General features: G+C 41.0%; 2 protein-coding genes across 2 annotated transcripts; one reads left to right on the top strand and one right to left on the bottom strand.

Moving 5' to 3' along the window:
- Window positions 1-402: 402 nt before the first annotated feature.
- Window positions 403-6,045, bottom strand: PNO1 (partner of NOB1 homolog). Its single transcript, XM_071425171.1, has 7 exons — window positions 5,767-6,045; window positions 5,535-5,684; window positions 3,840-3,923; window positions 2,279-2,339; window positions 1,728-1,845; window positions 1,132-1,202; window positions 403-678 (listed from the first exon to the last, which is right to left on the bottom strand). Exons 1-7 carry the CDS (start codon window positions 5,938-5,940, stop codon window positions 611-613), a joined length of 726 nt encoding a protein of 241 aa, XP_071281272.1. The 5' UTR covers window positions 5,941-6,045; the 3' UTR covers window positions 403-610.
- Window positions 6,036-12,972, top strand: DNAAF10 (dynein axonemal assembly factor 10). The gene is made up of 8 exons (XM_071425135.1): window positions 6,036-6,227; window positions 7,177-7,277; window positions 8,317-8,447; window positions 8,904-9,005; window positions 9,752-9,867; window positions 10,206-10,340; window positions 11,258-11,355; window positions 12,083-12,972. Exons 1-8 carry the CDS (start codon window positions 6,036-6,038, stop codon window positions 12,288-12,290), a joined length of 1,083 nt encoding a protein of 360 aa, XP_071281236.1. The 3' UTR covers window positions 12,291-12,972.
- Window positions 12,973-22,068: the final 9,096 nt, after the last annotated feature.

Raw genomic sequence — 22,068 nt, 5'->3', positions numbered from 1 at the left:
GGAACATACTTAACCTTGTGGCTCTTGGCTTCACTAGGCTGTCCTTACAGATCATATGTAGGAATTAAGAAATCTATATGTGTGCAGATTCAGGATTCAGTTCAAATATGTTATTTACCCCTTCATACTCTTTTCACGTGATGCATTATTCAGCAGCAGCACTCAGTCGACAGCCTGCCATTGAACTCTGCATTCCAGTTGACTCCTTCTTCTTTCAGGAAGATACTAAACCATGATGTGTGTTTATAAATGCTTAACTCTGCCAATTCCTTTAGGCTCGAAACATTAAACACCAAGCCTTTCTGAAGAAGCAGCATCTTAAGTCTGATATTCAGAAAATCCGTAATGAAGCAGGTTTTTGTTTGAGGCTGTTCAAGTAAAATCATGGACTTTTGACATAAACACAATTTAAGACCTCTTTTAATGACTAGACAGAAACATTAGGTGTGTTCAAGTCAGACCACATGGCCAAAGTCAATCAGACTGCACGAACAGTTGTGGTTTTTTTCTGGGCTTCCAAATCCAGCAGAAAACTGATGGCTTCTGTAGCTCTCAGCTTCTCCTGTGTTCAGGAACCTGGACTTCCAGCCCCAGTCCTTGGTGGTGCAGCTCAGAACCTCTCAGCTGCTCTGCTGGCCACTGCCCTAATATTGCCATAAACTTTGGATGGAGGACTTCCTGCAGAAAAAGGCACAAATCTACTCAAGAAATGTAATCTGTCACAAAAATGGATGTGTTGTGCTCATACCTGTGTTAAAAGTGGAGAACTAAGCCAAAGGGAGAGAAGGATGGGCAAGGTCAGTCACCATCTTACTGCAAGTGCAGAGCTCAGCTTCTGCTTTCAGAGTGGGTTGCTCCCTCTGGCTTTTGAGACCCCTTAGGGAATGCTGCAGCTAAATCGAAATGCAGAACATCTTTCTGCAATGTGGTGAGGGTTTTGGAGCCAGAAAGCAAGTCCTGGATTCCCTGCTTCTCCCCCAGATTTTTCTCTTAAGAACAACAAGCCAACTGCCAGCAAGCTATTTACTCCAAATATAGGTGTGGACAGGACAGGGAAGAAGGTGAGAGCCACAGAGCAGTTTCTCAAACTGCAAGATTTATATGTAGTGAAAATTAGATAAGAGGACTTACCTAAAATTAGATTGCAAATTGCTGTTCGTGCCATTTTAATGTTCTGAAAAGATCCCAAAATATGAATTTTTCTGTAAAAAGAAAAGTAGCAGTAGTTAACAGTAACTTAAGAGATTGCACAGTTAATAGAGAACTGGAAGTTAGAGATAAACGTGGAATTTTGTATCAGTGTCCTAGTTTCTTTTCTACGCTTGTAAACAAAAAAAACCCAACCGAAACCAACAAAACCTACAACATAAGACTTGTGCTCTTTTAAATCCTTTAAAAATAGATTTTACCATTTGCAAATTTAACAGTGTAGTAGCTTCAGGAGGAAAACATTGCTGTGTTGGTGAGTTCAACTTTGATTATTCATAATAAGGAATTCTTATGCTGTGGATAATTCAGTGACTGAATTCTAGATGCGCTGGTGACACCATCATTCTCATAATAAAAGGTGAAATAACTTGTATTCATTAAAATATTCTCTTAAATATTTTTTCTTACTACTACTCTATAACAGTTTCATAAAATTTAAGTTATCTTTGTTTCTGGTATAGGACATGGATTAGCTGAGGGGTAGTGCTTTGCCTAGGAGGAAGTCAGTCTGTACTTACGTGTCAGCAAGAACGATGCGTGTCCTGGTCACATTTTCTATGGTAAATTTGGTTTTTCCACCTTTCCCTGCTATTCTCCCTATTGCTCTTGACAGATGATCTCCTTTCAAAGGTTTGACTGAAATGAGAATAGCATGACCAGAGTAACAGCAGTGGTGTGTATTCCTGGAAACAACTTGTGCCAAGTACTACAAAACCAACTTCACTGGTCAACACAGATTCATCTGGATTTCAGCTTTTTTTTGACTAGTAGTGCACACTGCAGACATGGGGTTTCTGGCTCGCAGAAGTCTCCTTTAGAACTGCAGAGAAAGGCACTGCACTTTGTGTTGAGGAAATGGAATCAAAGTGCACCAAGCTAACACTGGTAGAAATGAAGTAGATCAGGTTTAGATCCTGCTCAATCTCAGTACTACATAAAATTAGATGTTTCTGACTTTCCTGATCCGTGAGGGCAAGCGATAAAAGTGGAGCAGCGGGAAAGAAAAAACAAATCCATAGTAGCAGGATGCACACATGACTTCTTGAATGCTGCATCAAAAAATACTTACCATCTGTAACTTCAAATGACTCTAGAAAAAGATCATCTAATCTGATGAGAGCAAGGGCATCCTAAAAGAGCAGGAGATCTGTTATCAGCAGTTATTTTGTTCCAGTAACACAGCTGAAAGCTGCTGTTCTCTTTATACACACAACCTAGCAAATAACAACTAAAGTTAAATCCACTTTTTTTTAACAGCAATACAAATATTTCTATCTAGAGAATCCTACATAGGTTTGGATGCCCCTGCATTCAGCCCTGCCTCCCCAGTGCTAGTGGATCCAGTAGAGGTCTAGAGCAAGGAGCAGCCCCTACAACACTGAAAAAAGTGGGTTTGTTTGCTCCAACAGGCCCAGTCCAATTTAGTATCTACTGATAATCTGGATGAGTAGTCCACCTTTAGCAAATTTGCAGATGACACCAAGCTGCAAGCCCAAGTGGCGATCTGCTGGAGGCTAGGAGGGCTCTGCAGAAGGACCTGAACAGGCTGGATAGATGGGCCAAATCCATTAATATGAGGTTTAGTAAGTCCATGTGCCGGGTCCTACACTTTGGCCACAACAGCAACCAGGTAGAAAGGAACCTGGGGGTTCAGCTGACAGCTGGCTGAATACAGCAGTGTACCGACACGGCCAAAAAAGCAAATGGCATCCTGGCCTGTATCAGGAACAGTGTGGCCAGCAGGACCAGGGAAGTCATTCTTCCACTTTGCAGTGGTTAGGCCATACCTTGACTATTATATCCACTACTGTTTTGGGCACCTCAATTTAAGAAGAACTTTCAGATGCTTGAATGTGCCCAGAGAAGAGCAGCAAGTCTGATGAAGGGTCTGGAACAAAAGTCCCATGAGAAGTGGTCGAGGGAGCTGGAGGGGCTCAGCCTGGAGAAAAGGAGGCTCAGGGGAGACCTCATCACTCTCTACAACTGCCTGAAAGGAGGGTGTAGCCAGGTGGGAGTTGGTCTCACCTCCCAGGCAACCAGTGATAGGACAAGAGAACACAGTCTTAAGCTGCACCAGGGGAAGTTTAGGCTGGATATTAGGAGTAAGTTCTTCACAGAAGGAGTGATTGGGCACTAGAATGCACTTCCCAGGGAGCTGGTAGAGTCACCATCCCTGGAGGTATTTAAAAAATGACTGGATGTGGCACTCAGTGCCATGGTTTAGTTGATAAAGTCATAGGTTGGACTTGATGATCTCAAAGGTCTTTTCTGACCTTGTTAATTCTGTGATTCTGTGAGTTTTGCACAGACTGGAGGTTATTGGCTTGGGCTTAAGAAAAATGAGCAGTCTCTACCAGTGCAGGGGACCTCAGAGAGAGATTATTCCTTTATGCTTGTCTCACACAACCTATGTTTTCTGTTTATGTGCTGTTTGTAGGCTACTTTTTTATCCAGCATTATCTTAAGAAACTGGATGTCTACTCCTGTCACAATTTTTAGAAAACATTGATTTCTAGAAAACCAGCTAAGGATTTTTCTCTCTGTAATTTTTCTCTTTGTAATTTGCAGAGAAGCCAGGAACAGACCAGTAAACTGGAGCAATCTCACAATCTGGTTGTTGGGAGACTCACCTCTACTTGAAATCCAAGTATAAAGGCTTTCACAAAATCAGCTGCTTTTGTCAGAGCACTGAGATCCTTTGTCTCTTGACAAGTCTGCAAGACAAGAAGTTACGTTTGCAAATTAAGACCAGGCAAGTTAGGATCAGAACTTTAAAGATCAGCCTGCACTCGGAGGGGAGAGAAGAGAAAAGCTGCTGAAAATCCGCACCACCACTGACTGAGTAGAACCCTATTAGTGGAGAAAACCCAAAAATACCACCAACTAAACTCTAACAGCAAACAGCAGGAAAAAGAGAAGGATGGTGACGTCAGGAGAGTTATTCTAATGACAATATTCTAAATATACCTTAGCAGATGAATGAAATGAATTTCAAAGTTTTATATTGATGATGGATATGGGCAAAATAAAATTACCTTGATTAAGAACAAAACTACCTTGTTTTTCACCAGACATCATTTCATCTCAAAAGGTGGTGTTAAAATCCCAGGGTTTTCTCCTGCACAGTTATGGAGTGAAACTGCAGGAGTTCCTGCTCCTCCCTACCTTTCCCATGAGGTTATTTCTAGGAAGTAAAGTAAAGGGATAATTCTGTCACCTTTCCTCCAATATCTGCCATCAAACTTGTGATAACATTTCATGGTTAGGAAGCAAAATTCCTGTTGTATTTTCACTATAACATTGCAAGATCTGTCATGTCAGTGGTGCTAATACAGTGAGTCGTATGTCAAAACTTTAGATATGCCCTCAAAAATTCCTGATGTGAACATTCCTCAAGAGGAATAAGGATAAAGAATGAGTATGTACAAGAATTATAGGTTTATACTGGTGTCTGTGCCCTAAGGTATTCCATTGCAATCCATTAAAGAAAAATCACATGCTATTAAACTATGGGCCCTTATCGTCTGCCACAAACAAAGGCATTAGGAGATTCAGTGCCCCCTTAAAAGACACTGTTTACTGTCACGTCAGTATTTGGTAACCTTAAATAGCCATAAAACATTGAATTACAAAATCGTATCTAAGGCATGGATGAAAATTCTTCCTTAATGTACATAACTTTCTATAGTACATAACTTTCTCCTACAAAAACTGAACACTCCCCCAGCTTCTGCTGGCTCTTTCTGGAACAGATCTGTAGTTTTGGATTTTACTTGCAGTAATTACTTGTTCTAAGCAACAATTGCCAGATGTGATCCCTGGGGAGGTGACAACACACAGTTTCCATTTTTCCAAGCATTATATGGGATTTACGACTTCTCTAGTCTTAAATCTGTGAACCAAGAACACCCATGAGGAGAGGCCCTGCTTTTCAGGAGGCAGAATCATAGAACGGTAAGGGGTTGGAGTGGACCATAAGATCATCTAGTCCCAACCCCCCTGCCACAGGCAGGGACATCTGTCACTAAACCAGGCTGCTCAAGGCCTTATCCAACCTGCTTTGAACACTGCCAGGGTTGGGGTAGCCCCGGCCAACCTCTTCCAGTGTCTCACTACTCTCACAGTAAAAAAAATCCTTCCCAACATCCAAACTAAATCTTCCTTCTTTCAATTTGTAAACGTAACTCCTTGTCCTGTCACTACAGTTCCTGACAAAGAGCCCCTCTCCAGCTTCCTTGGAGGCCCCTTCAGACACTGGAAGGTGCTACGAGGTCTGCACACAATCTTCACTTACCGGGGAAGGCCCAAGAAGTTGCTTCCCTTACCTTGATCTCAACATTTCTCGTTTTCAAGTTGAACCTGATTTGAAGCTGCAGATGCTCCACAATGGGCGTGAATATCTTCATCCAGTTCTCCTTAAGCGGCGTGTACCTGTTGGCCGGCACAGGGATCTTCCTCAGCTCACCTTTCCCAACCTACCGGGGGCGAGACGCAGCAGGCCGTGAGGCGGGGGATAGCGGACATCCGGGAGCGGCATTTCCCCGGCACCCCGCGTACCCCGAGCGCCTCGGCGGCCACGGGTGGGAACGCCGGCCTCTTGCTGGGCCGCGGTTCCGCCGTGTCCATGGCAGCTCCCGCCGCCGGCTCCTCGCCGCCCGCCCGCCGCTTCCTCCGGCTCCGCCGGGACACGACGCTGGTGAAGCCGCCGCTCACGGCCGCCTCGGTCTCCATGCTGGCCGCGGAGCACACGTGGTACGGCTCTCGCCGGAAGGGGCCGGCGGGCGCTTCCGCCGCAGCCGCCGGGGCAGGGGAAGGAGTGGGGCGGAATGTCGGCGGTGCTGGGTCCGGAGCGGCCGCAGGTGGTGTCGCACGTCCAGCAGGCGCTGAGCTACACCGTGTTCGATTGCAAGTGGGTACCCCGCAGCGCCCGCCTGATGTGCCTGGGCAGCGCCGCCCGCGGCACCGGTGTCATCCAGCTGTACGAGCTGCACGGAGCCCGTCTGGAGATGCTGCGGGAGGTGAGCACGGTCCCCTGGGGAACAGCTGCCGGGACGTTTGTCCAGAGCCCGGGGATAAAAAACAGGAGCTAATTTGCATGTTAAATGTGCTGATTCACTGATACCCTGTCGTTTCTTGAAAAGAAACGCTCACCACAATTCCCTGAAAGGTTGTAGCCGGGTGGGAGTCTCTCTTTTCCCAGGCAACTACTGACAGAACTTAAGCTGCTGAGGTTTTGATTCGACCTTAGGAGGAATTTCCTCACAGAAAGGGTGATTAGACATTGAAATGGGCTGCCCAGGGAGGTGATGCAGTCACCGTCCCTGGAGATGTTTAAGGGAAGACTGGATTTGGCACTCACTGCCATGGTTTAGTTGACAACGTAGTGGCCGGTCATAGGTTGGACTCGACCATCTCAGAGGTCTTTTTCAACCTAACTGAGGCTGTGATTCTGTGATTTTGTTTACTGCTGTGTTTTGTACGTTGTTTTCATGTGTTGTGTTATGGGTTTCTGGTTTCTGCCTGTGTTTGGCTTTTTTGGGGGTGTTATTTCGTTTGTTTGGGGTTTTTTTTGGGGGGGGGGGTTTAGGTTGGTTGGTTGGGTTTTGGGGTTTTTTGGCTGGTTGGTTGGTTTTTTGCTTTTTTGTTTGGTTGGTTTTTACTCTCAGATTGACCTTTGAGTGTTCACTTCTTCTGAGACGTAGCAGTTCCTCAGGTGCATAAGGCCCCACTAGGCCACAAGCAGAGTGTTTTCTTCCAGACCAGTAACCTCGACCCTCTGCTTTTCTGTGCACAAGGACTGAACTCAAAGTGCAGCTTGCCTTCAATAACATTTTGGTAGTATTTTGCACCAAATATCCCATGTGTGTTTCGCTGACCCTTGCCCCTGTGCACTCCTGAGAACTGTGTGGCCTGTGGGTGTGTTTGCCTTTTCCATGTGCTGACACAGACATTTCCTTTCTTTAAAAGATCGAAAAGCCCAAACCTATAAAATGTGGAACTTTTGGTGCTACATCTCTGCAGCAAAGATACTTAGCAACAGGAGATTTCGATGGAAACCTTAACATATGGTAAGCACAGATATTTTCTGGAAGCATTTTCACTTGATGTTGTCCATGTCTGTCTGAACAGAGGTTTCTGTTTGTGGATTTTGCATGAGATGCTCTCCATGCTGCCCATGTGTGGTTAGGACCTAGTGCAGGCTTCACTGGCTGTTGTATTTGGACCATGCCTGTTTTGTAGAAACAACACAGAATTCTGCACCGTGTTTAATTCAGTGCTGCTTCACTCCCATCTTCTGTGTGCAGCTACAAAAACCTGTTGAAGTTCTGTGGGGTTATCCTCTGATAGAGGCTTTTGAATGAATGCATGAGTACAAACAAGAGGTTGTGTTCAACCTAAATTTCATGTCTAGATTAAATATATATTTTTAATCTTGACATTTCAAATATTTCCTCTATGTCCCTGAATTACTGGTGTAATTAATGTCTAGGTAAATTTATGATCAAATAAAGTAGTAGTGTCAAAAGGGATTTTTTTTATTATCATTATTGTATTGCCGTGTCAAGGAGCTACTGGTTCTTGTTGGAATAGCAAGACTTAGATAGACAGCTACTAGTTGAAATGTAAAATAAAATTCTGAAGGATTCTCAAAGAATGGGAATAAGTGGGAAAGAACCATGAAACTCATGGCTGGATACAATAGTCACCTGAAGTTAGCAGTAGTCAGAGCTAGGTGGGGATCAATGAATCAAATTATTTTATAGACCTACTGAAAGAAAAGATACTTGGAGTATCTTGATCTGTAGTGTGATTCATTTTTGAGCCCAGCGTGTAAAACTGGGTCTGAGTGGTTGCTGTGGTGAATCTCACAACTGACTTTACAAACAGGGAGGTCCAGAACAGAGCCAAATCTTTTGGAGAAGTCCAAAGCAGTAGCCAAAGAAGGAATCAAACAAAGACTCATGGTTCTTATGATGATATCCATATTTGTTCTCACCATTAATCTGAGCTTTCATGATTTGTGCTCAAGTTTCCTTTCATTTTTTTACAAATCCTGAGTGTCAAGGAAAAATGCCATGTTTTCTGTTCTTTTTCTTTCTTGCCTAGGAATTTAGAAGCTCCTGAAATACCAGTGTATTCTGTGAAAGGTCATAAGGAAATCATAAACAGTATAGATGGTGTAGGTGGCTTAGGAATTGGGGAAGGTGCACCAGAAATTGTGACTGGCAGTCGAGATGGTGAGTTAGTGAACTCTGCAAGTCTTCCCAGTTCGTGTGAGCCTGCAAGCTCTTGATGGCAGGGCATAGTCTGCCATCTGAACTAGTTACAAGCTGTTGCAACTAGTTCTTTGTACACTGTCTTTTGAATCTTTCTTGGGACCGATTTTCTCTAGTTCTTCTAGAAGCCACAGATAAGCAAAAGGTACAGTTGTCACTGGACACGAGACAGAAGGAACACAAACCATGATAAATGCAAAATATCAGCTCGAGAAAATACATCTTTAACAAATGCTTTCACTCTGTTTCTGTTTGGTTTTGTTGTTCTTATGTCCGCAAAACACAGCGCGGCTTGCTAGAATTGAAAGAGTTGCTCCTGTCTTTTGAATGATTAAGATGAAAAGCAAAGGGCTTTCCTGGGAAGGTGAACACAGTATGACAGTGTATTCCTAATACAAAATCTGTTGTCTTTCCCAGGAACTGTGAAGGTGTGGGACCCAAGGCAGAATGACACTCCTGTGGCTAATATGGAACCTGTACAGGGGGAGAGCAAAAGAGACTGCTGGACTGTGGCATTTGGTAATTGATCAGATTATGACCATTCCTCCCTCTCACATGATTGTGTTTTGATGATTGTCAATGTATTTCAGGATGTTATGGAATACTTTATTTTGCATGGATGCATAAGTAGCAGGTTTTACTTTTCTACACTGTTAAATTTATGTGTGGGTTTTTTTCTTCAAAATAAACCAGTTTTGTGGGTTTGTGATAGGTGGGTTTTGGATTCATTCTCTAATCACTTTTGGTCACTGTTTGTAGTTGGGCTTGATCATCTTGAGGGTCTTTTCCAACCTAAATGATTTGACGATTCTGTGGTTTCACAGATAAGCTACGCAAGCTTTATTTATGTGTCTAGAAATGTAAAAATAGTGTATTTAGCTGTGTGGTCCGGAAGGAGTGTAAATGTTGCCATGTACCGGGAACTCACCACTGTTGTAGTGTAGTTGCAGCTACCAAGCATTAAGGAGTTAATTTAAGAGAAGTCCCTTGAAGCTTAAGAGCAAATTAAAGAAAACAGCAATGCTTGATGTCAGCTCTGCATTTTTCTTTGAAGAGAGCAAAGTTGCTTGTGTCCTACACAAGATTTTTCTAGACCCTTCAGGTTTGAAAATCATCCAGTTCAGCACATCTTAATATCCCAACAACTTTTTGTTGTTGTTGTTGTTGTTGTATAAATGGAAGTTGAAACTGCAGGCCTGGAACTTCTGAAATTTACAGGCTAAAGAGGTTTTGTGTTTTCTGGTAAATTCTCTCTCTGTGTCCAGGTAATGCTTACAATCAAGAGGAACGTGTTGTATGTGCCGGATATGACAATGGGGACATTAAATTGTTTGACTTAAAAACCATGTCACTACGATGGGAGACCAACATTAAGAATGGGGTAAGGAAATCACAAAAGTATTTTTCATTCCAGCTCCTATGAAGGATGGAAAAATTAAAAGGACTCTGTCTGTGTGAAACTTACCCAGAAGATGTTTCTGCTGAGATTGTACCAAGGAATAATTTTCTTTAGGCTCAGCATGTTGTACCCCTCACATTCTTGATGAGGACATTTTTCAGTGGATTAATGTTTTCAGATCAACATGTTTATTTCCTGTTTGATGATGAAATTATTGTGGAATTAAGCAATGATTAATACATATTTACAAATCACAAAACACCCATTTTTTTTAACAGTGACTAAATTACAAGACTGAATTTATCTTGTTCTATATCCAGGTTTGCAGTGTGGAGTTTGACAGAAAAGATATAAATATGAATAAGCTGGTGGCCACATCACTTGAGGGAAAATTCCATGTTTTTGATATGAGAACTCAGCATCCAGCCAAAGGTTTTGCTTCTGTTTCAGAGAAGGTATGGGGAGACTGAGAATTTCTTAATAAGAGACAAACTTTCTAAATTCATGCTGTCAAATTACTACAGGTGTAGTACAAATAGGTAAGAAATGCCCAGGTTACTTCATAATTTTTTTGTTTTGTTTTGTTTGGTTGGTGTTGCTTTTTTTGGTGTTTTTTTTTTTTTTTTGTTTGTTTTGTTTGGTTTGTTTTTTTTTTTTTTTTTTTTTTGTTTGGTTTGGTTTTTTGTGAATTTTTTCGGGTTTTTTTTGTGGTGGTTTTCTTATTTTTTTGGTTTTGGGTTTTTATTTGGGTTTTTTTTTGTTTGTTTGTTTGGTTTTTTTAGTGAACAAGATCTGGTGGTAATTCAAGAAAAGGCACTTTTATGGTGAAGTTCTTTAGGGCTTCCTTTTTTTAGAAAAGGCTGACTTTCAACTTAGTATCTCTTAGTATTTTCTATGCTATCATTCAGAGCAGATAAGGTGTTGGAGGTACTTGATTCTGAATCAAAGAATTTTTTTAGAGAATGAAACAATAAATTTAACTTACTTATTTATAAATAATTTTGTAATAAAATGTGAAAATAGAATTTGTTGTTCATTTAGCGCATTTAAGCTTTTCCTTGTGGACATTTGCAGACAGATATACATTAAGTCAGAGGACGTGTTGGGGTTTTTCCCAAAGTGATTTCTGTTGCTATATGATCTTAGTTCCCTGGCTGAGGTTTGAGTTGTTGACTGTGTGTTTTGTTTGCACAGTGTAATATAGTCCCTTCCAGTAATGATTTTAAGAGATATCATACAATGAAATTAACCATCCACTATGGGAAGGCTGGCCTCTTTTCATACAAGTGATCTCTGTTTTAAGATTCTGTGTCCTTTCCAGTGAAGTTCATCTCCAAATGACTTCTGTACAATGCTGATTTCCTTTTGTTAGGCACAAAAATCTACAATTTGGCAGGTTCGGCACCTGCCACAGAACAGAGATATATTTATGACAAGTGGAGGATCTGGGAGCCTTCATCTCTGGAAATAGTAAGTGATCACTTGTCCATCCAGGACTAAGAAATCAACCATTTAATGTTTTAAGAAAGAATCTTCCTGAAAATGATGAGTGGGCTCCTGCTTCCAATCTCAGAATATCTGGTTAAAATTATTGCTTACAAATGCTGTAGAAAGGGTGATTTCAGTGTCAGTACTTGATCTGGAATCTTGAATTAATCCCTAAAAGAATGCTACAGCACAGGTGAATCTTGCCCTTGTTGTGTTCATGTAATGAAGATCTAATTATATCCTTGGTTGACAAGGTGAAAAATGGAAAAAAATGGGTTTCTTGAAATTCTAATATGGTAGCAGTTACATCTGAGAAAAATATTGAAAGCCTTGACTTAATCATTCTTATATTTACATTTTTTTACATTACATGGAAAAATAATTTAATAGTCTTAAATGCAATGAGTTGGTGCATTAAGTTTCAGAAGCATAGTTGTGATGAAAGTTTTCTGGCTGTGGTAAAAGCCAACCAGTTAGAAAATGAAGATCTGTAGGATAGGGGTGTCAGGATTCAAAATTTCCCACATCCTTTTTTCTTTCATGAAATGTCTACTAAAGTATGCAGTGTAGATATAGCTGGATATGATTATTCATTACTTTTAAGACATTTATTTGCCTTATCTGTAGAGCAGGAAATAAAGACAATGATGATGTATTTGTATCAATACATTTCTTATTAGCTGTTTTTGTTTAATTTTCTCATTGGCAGTGAGTACCCAGCCCAGCGCTCGAAGAAAGATTCAGAAGGATCTGAGATGGGCGTGGCAGGGTCTCTTAGTCTCTTGCAGAATGTGACTCTGTCAACACAGCCCATCTCTAGCCTGGACTGGAGCCCTGACAAAAAGGGACTTTGTGTCTGTGGGGCTTTTGACCAAACTGTGAGGGTGCTGATAGTTACAAAGCTTAACAAAATTTGACAAGAAAACTAGAATTTCTGATGAGAAAGCAATATAGTTTGCAGTCTGTAAATATGGGAGGGGGAGCCCTTCTATTTCTAATTTAATTTCTTCTTTAATAAAACTGGATTAAAGAAATAGAAGCCAGATTTTTCTATTGAAAGATCAGATACATGCAATCAGAGTTGTTTGGCTGATTGTGCTGTCATGACTTGAAGTTGCCTGGGCACAAAATTTAACCTTCTAGAAATGTGAATTTACAATGAAAATAAAATGTGCCTTTGTGTTAACACAGCTCTGTAATTGCAGAGTTCACTTGGGTTTGTGTTCAGTTTATTCATATTGCAAATCTCTTCACGCTTGTTAAATGGTTTGGCTTTATTTGATATAGTGTTGTCCATGTGCATTCATGCAGTGGGAACCACTACAGAAACTTGTTGTGTTACTGGATTTATTAATTAGAATGTTTGTTTAAGTGACTTAGGATTCTTTACTACAATGGAGAAAGCATAACAAAGGCTAAAGTACTCAGGTTTAAAGGAGTAAGGTTTTTATTGAAAATCATACTGAAATTAAACTATCGAGTAAAGTGCACTGTTTTATTATTTTAGTTGGGTTTCCTGTTAAGTTTATATGTTCTGTTGCTTTTATATCTGTTTTCAACTTGATATTCTACAAATAAAATTGTGTAGTGTTTTCTTAATATGAACAAAGTATATTATTCAAACATCCAGAGATTTAGAGAAGTAATGTATAGAAAAACCTAACAGGCTAATAAACCCTAAACTTTGTGGAATAGAGAAATCCTTCATGCCTCTGTAGCAGAGGGTGGTCAGGAGGAACATTACAGTAGACCATAAGCAAGGTGTGTCTGTGGAAGTCCTTGGTTTTAGTAGGTCACTGATACTCTCCTCTACAAACTTAGGTTCTTGTATTTCATATTTAGCAAGGGCCAGCAGGGATGAAAACACAGGCAATGTAGGCTAAATATTTTGTGGAAGACAAAGATTTATGAGATTCATTTGTCTTCCCTAAGACTTGATGGTTTGTTTTCAAGTGTAATATTTAGTATCTGAATTTTTTGACCCAAGTAACCCCATCTCCTTTTGTGCATGGTGTAATATTGAGAGCATATTCTGAAATTATTTCAAATGTTGTCCTTCTTAGGGTGCATTCCAGCAGGAGGGAACCATTACTCTGCACTCTTGGCTGCAGCTTTGGGGGTGTGGAATTCAAAGAATTCAAGTGCTTTGAGTCTAAAATGCACTGTTCAAAGACGGCTTCCATTAGCTTTGTGCTGTAAATAAAATATACTCACTGAAAGGTGTGAAAGGCTGTGGAAATAGGTAGAAATAAGTTTTCTCTCTTTAACAGTAACCAAATCAACCAGAGAGTGATGTAAGAAAAAACTCTCAGTGTAGGTAACTGCAAGGGAAAACAAAAATCTCCTGAGCATAGGACTGGGCTCTTGGTGCTATTTTTATGTACTTGTCCTGCAGCAAAAATGTCCCTTTTTAATTCAAACAATTCTGGGGAGATCTCCTAATGGGATACAACTTAGAGCAAGAACTATTAAACAACAATTCTTAAAGCTCCATAGACCTCAAAAATATGAAATGTATGTTACCTCTGTGCACTTAATTTTGAGATTCATTTTATTCCTTCTTTTGTAAATGAAGGAATGTGTTCCCCTCATGAGTAGAGGGCAACACATAGTTTCATGAAAACATGACAATTTGCATATAAGGAGCTTGCAAAAAACTGAGAGCTGGAGGAAAGCACAGATGGAAGGTGGTGTGTCCTTGTTCCTTAAAAGGTAAGTGGCTGTACCTATGTACCTGCAAAATGAAAGGCAGTTACTGTCTGGAGAGAAGAGCTCTTGCTTGTGCCTGTACTGTGCATCATCTCCTCAGCAGATTGGATTTCTGCTTCTTCAAGGCTAAACCAGGAAAAGCTGCCTGTGGCAGCCCAGCCTGCTCTATTTATAGTCCTTCCCCTTCTTGCTGAAGTGTGGCACCTTGCCTCTGCAGCCTGCAGAGCTGAAGTGTGTTCTAAATAAAATCAATGCATCTGAGATGTCATGCCCAGACCAAATGCTCTCTGACGCAGCTCGGAGGAGTGCTCTGGAAAACCCCTGCCTCGCCCAAGGCCAAGAAATGGAATGTGCTCCCAAATTTGGAGTGACTACATTTAACAAGTGTATCTGCCTAGCAGCTCTCACTTGTTTCCTGTGCAAACCATCCCTGTGTGCTCATGGAAGAAAAAAATCTGTTTACAGGCATGACTGCAGCCCATGTATGGGGACATATTACACACTTTTGGGTTTGTGCTTTGTGTTTTTTTAATGAGATGCTGCCCAAATCCTCATCAATCAGGTTTGTGTCTTCTGTTTCACACCAGTATAGTTCTTTTGAATTTCACCATTTATACAGGTCCTTGGAGATTACAGCCCTCCAAGGTTTCCATGCATGGTGTCAGTATTTGCATACAATATATAGTTTTCATCACAAAAAAAAAATGGTAATTTACAGTTGAAGCATGACTTGGACCAAATTTTAAGCAATGTAAGGCAGGTTGTAACCCTGTATGGGAAGCTACAATGCTATGCTCTCGCCTCTTCACAACCACTAATTCTGTAAGGGACATCATGGAATTGGTACAAAGAAGGAAGATTGGGAATTGCACAGAAAAATAAAGAAAGACATGTGCTCTTCAGTGATTCCTTCAGAGATAGCAGACATAGCTTGTCAATACAGTTCAGTTCATCTTCCCCAAATTATTCCTTTCAAATAGATTTGATAGCAGAGAGGGATTTTTGGTTAAGCTGACTGATCTGTAAGAAGCTTGTGGCCTGCATATTCAACTCTGTAATGAAGTTGTCTAAAGTTGGTATTGACAAAGCACCAGGAAAATACACTGATTTATTGCTTTCTTTACCCCATTATTAATCCTGCATTTTCTTGCTCGTGATGCTGTTACTGTTGAATTTTCAGTAGCATTTACTTTAAACAGAACTGCCCACTCCTCAAAAATGTTCAGACCACAGTCTGTAGGTCTAGCATGTATTTAAAGCCTTTATACATGCCAAATATTGTGTAGCAGCAAACTCAAATGGGCAAGGGCAGCTGTTGACTCAGGCAGGAGCCAAGAGCTGTGCTTGGAGTGCAGCGCAAGCATGGCTGTGGGACTGCCTCTGGCAGTGCAGGTTCAGCCCAGAGGAAAGACTAGATGGGATTTCTGTGGATCTGGGCCAGAGCTATTCGGCGATTTGGTGATGGTGACCAGTTCTAGATTTGGCTGTGACATGTTTCCATTACTTCTGGCCTTTTTGGGAGGACCTGCTTTCCACAGCACAGTCTGCCTTGGGAGTTGCACAACACTGACCCACAGAGGACACCGTGGATTAGTGTTTCCTGATGGCTGCAAGAGTATCCAGAATCTCAAGGGCACTGAGTAGCTGCCCCACATTCTGGTCTGTTTCCTCCTCAGCCACCAATAAGACAATTGTCACGAAAGTTTTGCAGGATCCTGCAGGAAAGGTGATCACACCAGGGCATCTCTTCCCAATAGTATTCTTCAGTATTACATTCTTACATGGTTGATCTGGGCCAACTGGCCCAATACTTTGCTGGTGTGATTCAGGACTATAGCATGAGCAGGAGCTGCTTCTAATAGCAATATGTGTGTGGCAGCCCTGCTTTGGAGACTAGCTCAATTTCACAGTATGGTCGCACATTTTATCCATCAGTCAGTCTCTGAGCCAAAGAGTGAGCCGACTGATGTTTAGCTTAGTACAACTAGAGCCTCTGGGACAGATTTCTCTTCAAAGAGTACTTTTCTCTCTTTCCAAGAGATCTCCCTTTCTCCTGCCTGTACTCCCCTGCCTCCGCAATCTTAGTTAAATCTTCTGTCACCATCTCCATGTCTGGGGATTTGCAGAGGGAGCTGAGGTGCAAAACCATGTAAGGGCACATGTAAATTCCCTCTTCTGTTATGCCTGGCAGTAAAAATAGCCTGTGCAGAATGTATGGATTGAGTTTCCCTTCCCAGAACAATGTCTCTTTCCACTCTTCTCAATGTGCAGGTGGCCATCCAAGGCTGACACTCTCTGCTTCACACCCTGACTTCCTTCTGGAGTAGCCATGTATGTTAAGGAGTGTTTTGATTTTCTAGAGCTTAATGATGGTGTCAGAAAGGTTGAGCCTTTATAGGTGAAAATCAGGGGGGTAGGCCAACAAGTCAGATAACTTGGTGGAAATCTGTTAGAGCTCACCATCCAGGGTGAAGAGGCAGATGAAAGACTCTATAAGCAGCTGAGCATTTCACAATTGCTAGTCCTTGTTCTTGTGGGGGACTTCAACTTAACAGATGTCTCCAAAAACAGCAGAGAGAAAGCAGTTGAGAAGGATTCCTTTCCAAACAATGGTATGATTATATGGTTCTTCAGAATGACAGTGAAGCTGAATATTTTTCATCACTATGAAAAGTCCATCAGCAGCATAAATAAGCACAAGCAAGCTCTCCTAGGTTGCTTGTGATTTTAAGGTTATGAAACATTGAAAACATTCTGAAGTGAGAGGACGTGTGGGTTGCAGAACAGCAGTAAAAACCCACAGAACTGCACAGCAATTGAGACATGATGGGACCTTTTCATGTGACAGGGGATCAGAAATAGTAGCTCAGCCTGTTCACCAGATTACATTGTAGCAGTTGCTCACTATTAGATTGACTGTTACAGCTTTGCAGCTGAAATTACTCTTTCCTTCAAGTAAATTCCTAGTTAGCTCCCTAAGTCCCAGCTGCTTTTGGAGTGTCTACTTACAGTAAAACCCACCACTGGCAAAATTCAGGTAGATGCAGCTAATGAAACCAGTTCAGTTGCCTCCCATGCTAAACTTTTCATTTTTAAGGTCATCAGTCTTCCTGCAGAGATGACAGAAACTCTCCTTGTTTCTTTCTAGCACAGCTCAACCAGTCAGGACTTTGTGGCCTGTTCGGCAGATATGAAGGACAGTCACTCCTGCCTTGCAGAAGACTGTGATAGCATAGGCCTGTGGCATCTTTATATCCAGCAGTGTTTTCCCTTCCTGACATTTGCATTCCCTTCCTCCCACATCCTGCTGTTGCAGAGTGCATAAGGAACATAGCAGCAGCCACACTGGATTAGGCCAAAGACTTCTATCCTGCTTCTTCAGGGGGCATATGCAGATAAATAAATATTAAAAAACACTTTAAAATGACAACTACAATTTGGGTCCTAAGTTTAATTTACTCCTAAAGTTGTCTTAGGCTTTCTGCTAAAAGAGAGTATAAAATATATGATTCTATTGGATTTAGGCACAAAAGCTAACAAGTGAGACAGGTGGAATTCTAATGCATTTAAAAATAAACCTCAATTTCTAATACAATTTGCTTCCAATCTTAGTAAAAGAGAGATAGTGTAAAAAAATTACAGTTTTACTGTAATTTATTCCAATACTAATTGGAATAAATGCAATCTTAGAATAGTATCAGAACAAATATTCTAGACATGATAGAATGCTTTCAATTTATTTCTACAGTTTCCATATAGAAATGTATTTAAGCGAATATATATATATATATACATTCAGTAAATAAGCCTTTGTATGTAAAGTAACCTGGTACTTCACCACATCCTGTAATTTAATCTAGCTGGTATGAACACAAGCTCTTCTGATCTGTAGCAACTATCACTATCTTAGTGTAGATCTCATACTCCCTATCTGGTTGTGCTAAAAAAGCTGTAATTAGAGGGCTTAAGCTAGTCTTATTGAATTATATTATTTTTCCTCCCTAAACCAAAGATACATCAATCTCAGTTTCCTTCTTTCTGTGTACTTTTGCATCTATATTTTGATTAGAAATCTTATGTTTTCAAAAGAGAAAAGAGTCTGTGTTTAGTAGATTTAAAGCCATTCTAATTCAATCTGAGTGCAGAAAAAAGGCATTTCCAGAGCATTTTAACTGAAAGGTGAGTCTAAGTTCACTTGGGCTCAGGCTGCCACACATGCTGCCCCTAAGTTCAGCAAAGTGTAACAGAACATGGAAAATTTTGGAGGTTGCATTTCTTTTCCACTGTGCTAATGTCACCACTATAGGATTTTTAGTTGCTGAAAACGTGGGTTAGCCTCAAGACTCTCTTCCCCTTCTCATCCCATCTAACAAGTAAGAAAAACAAATTTGGCAGCCAGATAGATACTTGGTCTCTCTGGTCTCACCATGTGCATTGTAATAAATCATTGTAAAATCTCTAACTGTGCCTCCCTCCCTGCATACATCTGGTCTCAGCAGAATTCGGGCAGAGACAATTTCCCATAAACAGGGCATTGACAGGTAGCTGCCTGTCACTGTCCTTTTAGGAATGTCTGTCTTCTGATTTACCAGAGGAAACATTGGGTACTCACCCTTCATCCACCAAGGAACAAGTGCACGTCAGGTGATACTGGCAAGCAGATGGATGTTTGTGCTTCAGTTTATTCCTGCTACACCCTCTTCTGGTAACTTGCTGTCTGCCCACACATGGGATTGCAGATTTATTAGATTACACTGCAAATTCATTAGATTGCAAATTCATTAGATTACACTGCCAAGAAGTGGGCCTCACAATAACAAAATGTCTATTCCGAAAGACCCAAGGTGCCCTTCAGACACGTGTACTAGACACATGAACATCTCCCAAACTGGCCTGCTTGTCAGATTTTTAGTCTGATTTTAGAGTCTGTATTTTTATCCTGCCAATGGTTTATTAACCTTTTTGTTACAAGTAGCTTCTAATAGTCTTTGTTATATTCACACCAGATTCACAGCAGAAGAATCTAGGCTAAATTTTTTCATTTATATTTTCTTCTGCATGACATCTCCCAAAGCTTTTTCAGTGGCGTTGTTTCAGGGAGATGGAGTTGCCACAGCTGGTCTGTACGTCAGGCTCTGGTTCTTTGCATGACCCAGGCTGTATAGTGAGTCCAGTGAGGCCAAGACTACAGGATTTGGCCTCCACTTTGCTCCACAAAGAACATTGACTTTGCAGGAATCATTATGTTGTATGTGCAGTGGATGAGATGCATCATAATAATGCAGTAATTATTTTAAAGATGCTTGTCACTTTGACTACTTCAGCAAAAATATTCAGGGTTGTTTGCTCTTGTTTTGGGAATGATTGAGAAAAATCAATAATCATTCATAGGCCTCTCAAATTAAATGGTTTCCATTAAGTACCAGATGCCAGTACAGCTTTTTGTGGATAGACTTGTCTATAGATATCCATATATAAAATAATAGTATATTTTCAGAGTGGCACCAGTATAAACCATTTGCATTATATGAGCTGTATCTCAATCAGATTTTGGCTGGGATAAATGTGAATTGTTAACTGCTCACTCACTGCTCCAGAAAACCAAACAAGTAGTGCAGCCATTTTAAGCAGAAAATGAATGCTTTTATACCTAATAATCTCCTGAGTGAATTGGCTCAAGAAATTCCAAGACTTGGCACTCAATGTAAGCACTCAGTGGAGGAACTCCAGTTAACTGAACAAAAGTATAAATCTGTCCAGAGCCAGTAGGAGCAAATCTACAACAAATGTAAACCAGTAGAAGGAGACAGAGCCACATTGTATGGGAATGCAGAGCACAATCTGTACTGCATTAATGCTCTACATGGTTACAATCTTCTACAAACAGAGTTGGCTGAATCTGAACATTGATCAGCACATGTTGCATTTTCCTTTGATCTTGTAATTGAAACAAAATATTGTGTTTAGGAAATAAGACCCTGGCAACAATTTCTACCCAACATTTGGCAAATCAATTAGTCTATCAATCTAATCCCCTATCTGTATTTCCTGGTCTGTGACATGTGAATACTGAGGTAAGAATGAACTAAACATATATTAAGTGTTCTAACCTCCTTGTAGACATTTGGCATACTAGAATTGCAAAGTATTATTCTGTTTAGGAGTGCAGGTCTTGCTAATTCTCTGTTACCCTTCAGACTGTTCCATTTTTGAATATTTTTAAAAGAAAACTCCCCTAAATTCTCTTTTATTTACAGTGCATATTTTTGTGCTTGTACTAGTAAAAATGAGCATGAGGAAATAATTAAGACTGTGTTTTTTTAAAATAAGAAATGTCTACAAAAATGCAGTGAAAAATTTTATTATTACAACAAAATATTTGCATACAGTAGGGATACCATTCTCTACCCCAGTGATTCTACTACCTGTACGTGTCCCACATATGGCTGAAAGGCTCTTAAATAATCCCTGTGTTTGCTGCTTTTATAATACTCATTTGCAGCCACTTTTGATTGAAACTGAGAAGTTAAACTTTCAAATCTCTTGCAGGAAAAGGAGGCAAGATGTAAACAAGTAACAATGTCATCTGAAGATTTTTAGATATGCTTCCAACTGGGACTAGGGAGAAAGACTCTCATTTGCAGTACACACTGATCTAGTTAGAATTGACACAGTATAGCACTTAGATGGTGTAAACCAGCTTATTAAAAGGAAGCTCACTTTTGTGGTATTTTTTAAAGTATTGAAGGTGCAGGGAAGTGCACCGAAGCTAATTAAGATCCCCAAGTTCTACTCCTGCTTCCCCTAGAGATATAATTCTACTTTCCCCAGCCTTGAACTTGTCCTTCTCCAGACAGGACCTGTTTTTCTCTTCCTCTAGACAATTTGTTGTTAAGCAAGCCAGCTCAGCACATTTCCTTCAAGCAACCAGCCAAACCTTAGTCAGCCACATGCAGGCTCCTGGTAACCTACAGCTGAGAGGAGGCCCTCTTCGACTATGATGAAGGACTCCAGTGATCTTATCTTGGAGGGGATAGGCTGCAAAACCTAATTTACAATAATCTCCAGATGAGCTTGTGAACAGGAGGCAAAAAGAGGTCTTTGGCAAGTAATGGTAATACTGTTGATGCAGATACTGACTTCTGCTTTACTATTTATCAGAATGTAAACCTGTAAAATGTGGATCTTATCTTTTGGAGCCACAGATGTGTTGGTACAATCTTCCAGTCAGTGAGCTCTTGCAGTGGAGAAATATTAATCCACTGCATTTTGAACCTAGATTTATTTGCTGAAATCTTATAGAATCCTAGAATAGCTTGGGTTGGAAGGGACCTTAGGGATCCTCTAGTTCCAATCCCCTGCCATTGGCAGGGATACCTTCCACTGGACCAGGCTGCTTAGAGCCCCTCCAGCCGGGCCTGGAACACTTCAAGGGATGGGACATTTGCTTCTCTGAACAACCTGCTCCAGTGCCTCACCACCCTCACAGTCAAGAATTTTTTCCTAATACCTAATCTAAAACTATGCTTGCTTTGGATCCATTCCCTCTTGTCCTGTCATCACATGTCCTTGTAAAATGTCCCGCTCTTTCTTGTGGGTTCCCTTCAGGAACTGGAGGCAGCAAATAGATCACCCCTAAGCCACTTTTCCAGGCTGAACAACCAATTCCCTCGTAGAAGAGGTGCTCTGTCTTTCCAATCCCTGTGGTAGCCTCGTCCGGACTTGTGGAGAAACACAGTGGAAAACACAGCCAATAACACAACTGGAAACCAACTCTCACTTGAGGGTGAGGTGAAGATGTGCAGTGTCAGGCAGGAACCAGTGCCGATCCCCTGGGATGACTCCATGCAATCTCTGGCTTTTGGAGACCATCTCTATACACAGTTTGTGTCTCCTTTTTTCCAGGAAGCAACTGCAAGAGCTTGGGAACAGCTGGAGATATGTCATGCTGGCTGTTTACCTTCTCCACTCAGAGGAGCCAGCCGC

This window comes from Agelaius tricolor, unplaced genomic scaffold (genome assembly GCF_023055355.1).
Source record: "Agelaius tricolor isolate 1412-34295 unplaced genomic scaffold, bAgeTri1.0.p SCAF_1, whole genome shotgun sequence".
NCBI classification, from domain to species: domain Eukaryota; kingdom Metazoa; phylum Chordata; class Aves; order Passeriformes; family Icteridae; genus Agelaius; species Agelaius tricolor.
This window is presented reverse-complemented; position numbering and strand designations above follow the sequence as displayed.